This window comes from Manduca sexta, chromosome 1 (assembly GCF_014839805.1).
Source record: "Manduca sexta isolate Smith_Timp_Sample1 chromosome 1, JHU_Msex_v1.0, whole genome shotgun sequence".
Lineage (NCBI taxonomy): Eukaryota > Metazoa > Arthropoda > Insecta > Lepidoptera > Sphingidae > Manduca > Manduca sexta.
The window spans coordinates 2,005,319-2,015,181 of record NC_051115.1 but is presented as its reverse complement, the minus strand read 5'-3'; the positions used below and the strand labels follow the sequence as shown (position 1 = coordinate 2,015,181).

The 9,863-nt window shown below is 34.2% G+C and overlaps 1 protein-coding gene across 2 annotated transcripts; it reads right to left on the bottom strand.

The window, feature by feature from the left end:
* Positions 1-954: 954 nt before the first annotated feature.
* Positions 955-9,149, bottom strand: LOC115453431 (protein artemis). 2 transcript variants are annotated; one of them, XM_037446794.1, is made up of 4 exons: positions 8,473-9,149; positions 5,821-6,250; positions 5,048-5,383; positions 955-3,336 (listed from the first exon to the last, which is right to left on the bottom strand). In XM_037446794.1, the coding sequence occupies exons 2-4, from the start codon at positions 6,171-6,173 to the stop codon at positions 3,234-3,236; spliced, it is 792 nt and encodes a 263-aa protein (XP_037302691.1). In that variant the 5' UTR covers positions 6,174-6,250; positions 8,473-9,149; the 3' UTR covers positions 955-3,233. The 2 variants fall into 2 exon arrangements, with proteins under 2 accessions (XP_037302691.1, XP_037302736.1); XM_037446839.1 differs by lacking the exon at positions 8,473-9,149 and adding an exon at positions 6,417-6,435.
* Positions 9,150-9,863: the final 714 nt, after the last annotated feature.

Sequence of the window (9,863 nt, the reverse complement as noted above, 5' to 3'; positions counted from 1 at the left end):
TTTTGTTTCCTTCGACTTCCCGTATGTACGCCTTCAATGAAACGTATGCTTATTGCTCAAGGCTGTTTGATCGGTGGAGGGCTTTAATAATGCTCTCTATGGCTATGCGTTCTTCATTCTTGATTTTTATCTTTGATATTTTTATTGCTTTGAATAACAAGACATACCGTTCTGATGGTATGCGACACGGCCGCCTATAAACAGTAGAAACACCAACGCCTTGAATTACGAAGAAACAAACATAATGAAGGTAGCTTGTGAAAGGCCGGTAAGTTAGCTAGGTTAGAGTTTTTATGTCCTCACCGGTGAGGATCGCGACACGCTCCTCCCTTTATTAAGATTATATACATCTTTTTTATATCTTTCCTGCCCGAGCTATGTTTTTGGTTACTTCAGTCTTTCATTTATCTTATGTCCAATATAAAGTCTTTAGTTATATAAGCGACATAATTTGAGTAATAATTAAATATTCCCATGTACCTTTACTTATTATAAGTGCAATTATGACCGCCTACGTGGTGAATAAAGCATTTTATTTTATTTAGTATGTAAAGGGTCAGTATGCTTGAGTATGAAAAAAACTGTTTACTTGCAGATTTGATGAATTAGACTGCCTCAAAATATTTGTATGGATACCACGCAAGTCTGCGCAGGGCATCAGATCCCCATCATGTACGCCTGAGTGGATTTTTAAAAATATTTTTCTCTTAGCAACTTAGTCTTACTTATAAAAATTACGCAAAGCTATGCTTAGTTAAAACACAAATTTACTTGATCAGCTGTAAGTCAAAACCCGCCATCTTGCCTCTTAAGGTTTAAACTAGGAACCGGTGATGTTTTTGACAGCTATTTAATGCTAAAACAAGTTCATAAGAAAGACTGTACCTAATGTCTACTCAAATTATATTGTTATTAAGAAACCATCACTGACTTTTGTAATAATAAAAAACAATGTATTTATGGATAATTGCATATATTTTTATAATATAAAATAGATACATTTCTTGAAATGTTTCATGAATGAAACCAATTCCATCGTATCTTGTCTAATAAAAATTAAATCGCCTACAAAAACAACTAAACATACGGAGCATCGCTATGACAGCAAGTTTGTTTCTTAGTGCTGACGGCATGGCAGCCTTCGCAGTGCGTAGACATAGGGGCGTTGTGATTGACTAATATTGAGATACAACTTGAATCTAGTTAGCTGTCAGATAAACAAAGCTGAGAAACAGACTTGTTATCACAGCAATGCTCCGTCCTTAGATAAATAACGTCTATGAATTAGGGGAATAGAATAATTAACTAGATATTTTGTTCTTATCTCTGCTGAACGAAAATTGCGTAAATAAGCACATTATTTCAACCAGTCTTTAGTATTATCACAGACCGAATCACAATTTCATTTTCCAATTCATTCTTATGTCCATTTAGAATGTTTTTATGTCCTAATATACTAAACTTAGTGTCGTATTAATAAATCAATCTCATGTTTGAGTAGGATCTCAAGTAGACAATAATTTATTGAACTGTAATAAACGAAGCTTAAGTGGTAATTTAAGTGCTTGTTCTCAGCCAAGTTAGCGTTTAATAAACAAAATCTGTAAAAATCCGTATGATACGACTTAAGATATTCTGTTTATAATAGCGTCTATTTTAAATGCTAATTTGAGAGCGTTTTGTGATGTATTTAAACATAAAAATATATAAAATTAAACATAATTTTATCACTTAAAATAAGTGAAAAATAATTCATTTTATATAATCAAGTTTCAATTAAACTTAGTTGAAATTCAAAAAATCACATATTTTTGTGATTGCACCCTTGGGTATGACAAAATATAATTTTATAATAAAAAAGCATACACAAACTTGATATAAAAAATACATTAAAAATATAAAATATGTTTTCAAATTACATTTAACCGTATTCAATAACCGATCCCAATGTCAATCTTCAATCCGTATTCTGAACGAACCAATCAAAATAACTCATTTGTAATGTCAAAAAACACTGCTGTGATTGGAGCGTTTTTTAAATATCGAAAGGGCACGGGCATCGCCAAGGATGGGGGTGGGGGGTCACGGATATGCAGGTGCCCCCCCTCCCTAGAGATTCTAAAAAAGTCGCACAAAAGAAAAGCAACCAAAGTCCTAAGTCTTTAACTCGACTTGCTTGATCGATCATTCCCGTACATCGAAACTCCATTGAATTCACCAATTCCATTCCTAATATTCCGTACGCTCAATTACGCTCTCCTCTGTCATTGTTAAAGCGGTAGTGGTGGAGGAACACGTGCTCTCGACTTTACCTACAATTCATACTTTTCTCATTCTTCATACAAACTTCCCCCCCCCCCCCCACTCCCCCCGGCCATCAGCTGGCGACGCACTTGACTATTGGAATCGTTTATTCAAAATGACGGGTAGATAATAAAAAGGCGCGACTAGTATGATCTTTATGCCAAAGAATAAAATCAAATGCTGATCGAATGATGATACACAATAAAAACTGTCATAGCGTGTATGAATTAATCAATCATAGCCGAATTTCTTTGGCGGCCAATCTCAACGGAGACCAGCCAGGAAATATTATAGTGTATAAGCGTGTGCAATACACAAGCACTCTCTGTTCCTTCTCATAGTCCGGTGAGACGACATGACTGGAGAGATCAGGACCAACGGCTTTACGTGACACAGAGATATCACACCAACTTATTCCGAACTGCGACTGAGTAATTTCTAAAATGGAATTTAAACCCAGTCACTATTATTTTGAACTAATCCGGGACTCGAACCCAGGACCTCAGCGTGGTAAACATACCTTGTACAATTAAAACTATGCCACCAAGGCAGTCATACATAAACTATGTTTAAGATTTAGTTGTGTGCGTGCATGAAATGGACTACTTATTAGTAACATTAACACATTTTTTCTTCACAGCAAGAAGCACTTAGCGTGGTATCTACATCGCACTCTTAATAAAATAATGACCTATTCCAAAATTGATAATTTGTGGCAGTCGTCGGAAAACTAATTTTTGTTTGCTACCTTTTTTTTAAGTTGCTATAAAATTGAGCTTATTAAAGATAGGTAAAAATGAAACCGCATGAAAAAAAGGGAAAAAACTAAAAGGTCGCAAACAGAAATTGGTTGTTTGACGATTCTCACAAATTGGCAATTTTGAAATAGGTCATTATTTCATTAAGAGTATGACATGGTCAAAGACTAATCAAACCCCAAACATTTCTTCTAACAGTTTTCTGTCAACTTTTCTCTTCACCGTCACTTCTTCTGCTGCCTCTAACTTCTTCTTCTTCGGTGAAGGAGTAAAGCTGAAATGAAGTACAATTGAATAAAATTCGTTGAACAATAACCCGAACATGAAAATTAAAAATATCGTATCTTTTAAAAATTGGAACAATTTTCTTGTACTGACAACATTACTTTTAAAAAGAAAAATAAATAAAATGCTTTATTCATGTCATGAGCAAACATAGTTGCGCTTATAATAAGTCAAGGTATATGAGAATAATTAATTATTACTTAGATAAAGTCGCGTAATTTATATAAACTAAAGAAAATTTATATTGGACATAAAATAAATTAAAAAGCGGTGATAGCCTAGTTGGGTGTGGAACGGACTGCCGAGACGAATGTCCGCAGGTTCAAATCCCAAGGGCACACACCTCTGACTTTTCTAAAATCATGTGTGTATTCTTTGTGAATTATCGTTCGCTTTAACGGTGAAGGGAAACATCGTGAGGAAACCTGTACATCTGAGAAGTTCTCTATAGGAACTTCGAAGGTGTGTGAAGTCTACCAATCCGCAATACAGCGTGGTGGACTAAGGCCTAATCCCTCTCAGTAGTAGAGGAGGCCCGTGCTCAGCAGTAGACAAGTATATAATACAGGGCTGATATTATTATTATTATAAAATAAATTCATGTCTAAAGGTAGCTAGTGAAAGGCTGGTAGGTTACTTAGGCTAGGGCTTTTATTGTCCTCACCGGTGAGGATCGCGACGCGTTTCTCCCTCATTGTTTATTTAAAAATACATATATACATCATTTTATTTTTTCTTTCCTGCCAGCCCGATTCGGTTTCTTTGTTTACTTTGTACTGTTTCATTTATTTTATGACCAATATAAAATGTCTGTAGTTATATAAGCTACTTAATTTAAGTAATAAATATTGTCATGTACCTCTTATAAGCGCTAGTATGTTCGCCTACGTGATGAATAAAGCAGTATTTATTATTAAATGTACCAACAATGAGTATTTCGATACCAACAATTAACACTACGCTAAATCTATTTTTGGCTAATTTCTGTTACAATGCAAAATTATTATTTCTTTATCATTTATAAGTTTACTAAAACTCTTTTTTGCTATAAAATGAAGAATACTTGTATTACACGAAACGCTTATTAAGAAATCTCTAGTATTATGAAATTTATCTTATTTTTAAAGTTGCCATTTTCAAGTTAGCATAGTGTTAATTGAAAACATTTCATTTTTTCAACATACTAAAATGTTTATATTTTATGAAACTAGAGCTTAAATTATGAAACCCATATTTTTTCTTTTTTCAAAACTCTGATATTTTCATTCATGATTTTCACTTTGAATTTTGTTTTATTCTGAAATGACGTAAGCACCAAATGACGTCATATATACGGCTCAAGACGTAATAACCTTTGCTTTGCAGTAAAAATGAAGTGATGTGACAGTTATTTTTGTTTCTCTCTCTCTCTTTGAAAGTGAAAGGTGAGACGTACCTATTGTAATATTGACATTGACAAACGGTGTCTTAGTTTTTTAAATAATTAGTAAGGTGGACCAAGGAACAACTTCATTCACCGTATGTATGACGTCATCAAGCATTTATCAATTTTTTATTTTTTTCTTCGAAATAAAGTATCAATATTATATAAAAAATACATAATCGAACTCAGAGAAGAAAAATTAATAAACGGTATTTTAATTTTAGGCACGTTTACATTTTAAAATTGTCAATGGCATCTGTCGGTTTGTTCATCTCACCTGTCCTTATAATTGGTTTCCTTGATTCTAGGAACATAGGGATTCGGAAATCCAATGATCTTCACTGGATCCAAATAATTTACGAAGTACAGCAATTCACTTCTACTACAATGCGTTGCGTACAATACTTTGATCACGTCTGGGCCAGAAATCTCGCAGGATTTTGTCTCTTCGTCATAATTCTTCCAAGATCTTGCTGAGAAAAACACCGATAGGTATCTGTTTTGTATGTTATTGTTATGTTTACAATCATTTTTATCCCATATCCGTCTACATAGATGTATTTTTGGATCATTGTCATCGTTTTTCAAGGCTGGGAGTAGATCTGGGAAACACCTGAAAGGAAATACACTTATGAATCAACGGAGATCAGCCTTGTAGGAGATATTATAGTGCACAAGTGTGTGCAATACACAATCACTCTCTGTTCCTTCTCATAGTCCGGTGAGAGGGCATCCGACAGGACCGGAGAGATCAGGCGCAGGAGATATTATAATGCACAAGTGTGTGCACTACACAGCACTCTGTTCATTCACCCTCATAGCCAACGCATTTACATTTGTCCGCCAAGAGTAGTCTGCTATCTGATTTGTTACCAAACATTTCAAAATGAATAGCTCAAAAATTCCTACAGGGGCCTTACTAGTTAACATCTTTATTAAGAACTATCTTTTGTATCTTGTAAGTAGCCTATAACCTTTCCAGACGAGAAAACCAATAAAATACAGACAGAAAAGGGGACTTTGTTTTATTATATTATATATATTACTCACTTATACAACTGCCATATACCCCCATCAACAGCCACTTTCTCCCCCAAACGCTTGTAAATTTTATTGAACACAAATTCATAACCATATTCCGCTGAAGTATGGATTGCTACTCTGTTATACTCATCCTCTTTCAACCATACATCAATATTCTCCAACATTTCTTCAACACTGTCGCTTCTTTTAGCAAATTCAGGATGGTCATGGTCTATAAATGTAGTGTCGACGTACATCACATCAATTTTAATCGGATCCCCCTTCTTGTGAAGTTGTAAGTATTTGTGAACGTCATTTTGGCGGATTCTAAAGTCTCCAGTGTATAGAATGGTCTTGTTTGGTATTCTGAATAGGAACATGACTGAGCCAATGCAGTGACCTGCGGGGATTAAGGTCACTTCAATGTGCTGATCGCCCACTGTTACTGTTGTGGTGCCTGCAAAATTAACATATACAGGGTCATTTCGATTGCGTTACTAAATGAAACCACATACTATCTACTTGAATCTACAATAAGTTACTTGAGCCATAGATGTAAAATAATAAAGTGTAAGTTTCAAACAAAATAAATGTTAATAAAAAGTAATTTTAATTTTACGCACCCTAATGTCACTACTACTACTCAAAGAGAATATGTTGAAGTGGTCACATCATACTTTCAGTCATAAATACACCCACACACACAGCATATTTATATTAAACTATAAAATGATAAAAAAATCATTAATGTAAAATCTGAATCTATACTATTATATAAAGCTGAAGAGTTTGTTTGTTTGTTTGTTTGAACGCGCTAATCTCAGGAACTACCGGTCCAAACTGAAAAATTCTTTTTGCGTTGGATAGCTCTTTATTCGTGGAGTGCTATAGGCTATATATCATCACGCTATACCCAATAGGAGCGGAGCAGTAATGGATAATCTCAGGAACTAGCGGTCCAAACTGAAAAATTCTTTTTGCGTTGGATAGCCCTTTGTTCGTGGAGTGCTATAGGCTATATATCATCACGCTATACCCAATAGGAGCGGAGCAGTAATGGCTAATCTCAGGAACTATCGGTTCAAACTGAAAAATAGTTTTTGTGTTGGATAGCCCTTTGTTCCTGGAGTGCTATAGGCCCATAGGGTATAATATCATCACGCTATGACCAATAGGAGTGGAGCAGTAATGAAACATGTTGCAAAAACGGGGAAAAATTATTAGTTTTGAGAGCTTCTGTTGCGTGCGCTGCGTAAACGGTTAAAGTTATGTAGCAATGATGTATGACGGGATTGTTCCTCTTAAAAATTTCTACAAAAATATATTATAAAATAAAGTCCCCCGCTGCATCTGTCTGTCTGAACGTGTTAAACTCAAAAACTACCCAACGTATTAAGATGAAATTTGGTATGGAGACAGTTTGAGACCCTGGGAAGAACATAGGCTCCCGGGAAACTACTACTTTTATAACGGAAAACTTTAGCCTGAAAAACTTTATAACGCGGGCGGAGCCGCGGGCAAAAGCTAGTTTTTGATAAAAGTATTCATTATTAATTGATGTTTTTTGGCACAATGTCCGCAAAGGTGAAAATGAGTATGTGGTTTCATTTAGTAACGCAATGTCAAAATGACCCTGTAGATATTCAAAGAGTTCTAAGATTATATAGAACGGACATTGGGAAGATTGTCATACAAAAATTTTGCACTTGTGTGATGGTTACTCAATGTAAAATACTTCATATTTTTTTACTATCGTGATTTTCATGTTTTTAATGCAAATATTAGCCTATTTTCTGTGAATTTATATATATACTAGCTTTTGCCCGCGGCTCCGCCCGCGTTATAAAGTTTTTCAGGCTAAAGTTTTCCGTTATAAAAGTAGTAGTTTCCGGGAGCCTATGTTCTTCCCAGGGTCTCAAACTGTTCCATACCAAATTTCATCTTAATATGTTGGGTAGTTTTGAGTTTAACACGTTCAGGCAGACAGATGCAGCGGGGGACTTTGTTTTACCCTTAACATTTTTTTTTACAAAAAAAAAAAATGTTAAGGGTGGACAACCCTTAACACTTAGGGGTATGAAAAATAGATGTTAGCCGATTCTCAGACCTACTGAATATGCATGCAAAATTTAGTTAAAATCGGTAAAGCCGTTTCAGAGGAGTACGGAGACAAACATTGTGACATGAGAATTTTATATATAAGATTATTTTTGTATTAATATCTATGGATGCTGACATCTTGTCACACAAACATTTCAAATAAGTCAGTGACTTATTACCAATTATTAATAACTTGAAGAAAAAATTTGGCACTTAAGTCCAGTCTATAACTAACTATATAGTTTACTGTCTTTGTATACATTGCATTATTAAATGAAGCCACATACTGGTCTGTGCCTCTCCTAATATAGCACAATTTTTTTTTGGAAAATTAGATAGAAAAAAAAAACAGCTAAAATATGTATTTTTAATCAGATAGCATAATTTAATGATTTCTTATGTTAACGCGAATGTTAGACATTGAAATAAAACTATTTTACGGATTTTACCAGTTTTTTTAATTCCAAATTTCTCTCTCGGGAGAGCATCAGACCATAATTCTACTATTTGTCACCACTTGCGACCTCAAAATCTCGTTAAAAATCTAAATTTTAACCTTTTTACGTGAATAACACTTACCGAGTTTCAAAGATTGTATAGAATCGCCAATTTCATAATTTCTCTTTTCTCTGCTTCATATATAACAATTTTCATGGACTCTTCAGTCATATATATTTTGGCGCCATTCCTGGCCATATCGTTAACCAATTTGAATCTATACAGGCCTTCTGTGTGATCGGTGTGACAATGACTTAAGAAATAAGCTTTTTTATTCGTATCCATGAAATTATCCACGAAAATATCTGGAATATCTTCTATGACACCACTAAAGGAGCTTCTCGAATACATTTTAAAAAAAGAACACTTAAAATCCCGCCAATTTTTTCACTTTACGTATTTCTATTCAATGCAATATGCACTCTAATATTGTGATATTTGCAAGCAGAGTAGGGGCACACTAGCTGATATTACGCAAAATGCATAAACTTGCAAAATGTACATAAATTCTACTTCTTTATATGATGGATGAACCACTTTATCTATGGGTGTTTTCGCTACTGTATGTAATAATAATACCGCATAAAAAAGTTACTAAAAAACCACAGGCATTGAAATACTCAAATGTATAATATAAAATTCCAGTACATAGAGCACTGCCTAACATAGACCGTAAACTTTCATCTATATTACTTTACTCTATGCCGTAAACTAAGTAGGTACCAATGATAAATTTATATTTAGTCATTGGTAGGTACTCACTTTTCATTTGTCAACTCAATAAATAAACATTGACAACTGATAATAGTCAAATTACCAGACTACAATCGTTAAAATTATACAGCCACGTGTACATAACAAAAATGATCTTACAAAAGTTTTGAAAATTATAAATTTTGAAAAACAATCGTAATATGTACTCATGAGCTGATAAAGTAGTTTGTAGTCGAAATTCGGCAACCACTTTCCCCGAGCACGGCTCTATGGCACGGCAGGGCACTATGATTTTACAACCACAAATCTGATACTAATACTTTTATTTATTTTCAAGGGGAAAATCTATTTTACAGTCCTCTAAACAAACATAACTGTGGCTTTTGCTTTTCAGAACAAATTAACCTTTTTAATCAAATTTAAAAAAGTGTTCTTCCACTGTAATTACGGTTTATACTAAAACAATATATCAGATAAATCAGTGCAAAATCAATTGAATGTTGTCAAGTCACTATTTTTAATAATTAGTGAACTACGTTACGTTAAGTTACGCTACGTATTGAAATACGTCTTTCAATTACTCCAGTTTATGTATTCCATTGTATGATTAGGCAACTCTGGACACTGCTTATCAGTGACAATTGACAATGGACATTTGAGGATATTCCAAAGATTCGCCGCCCAGTGGCTAGCGTTGACTATGTTCGAGAGAATCCAAGTAATTCGCCCTCTGCAAAACCATAGATTAAAGTATGTAA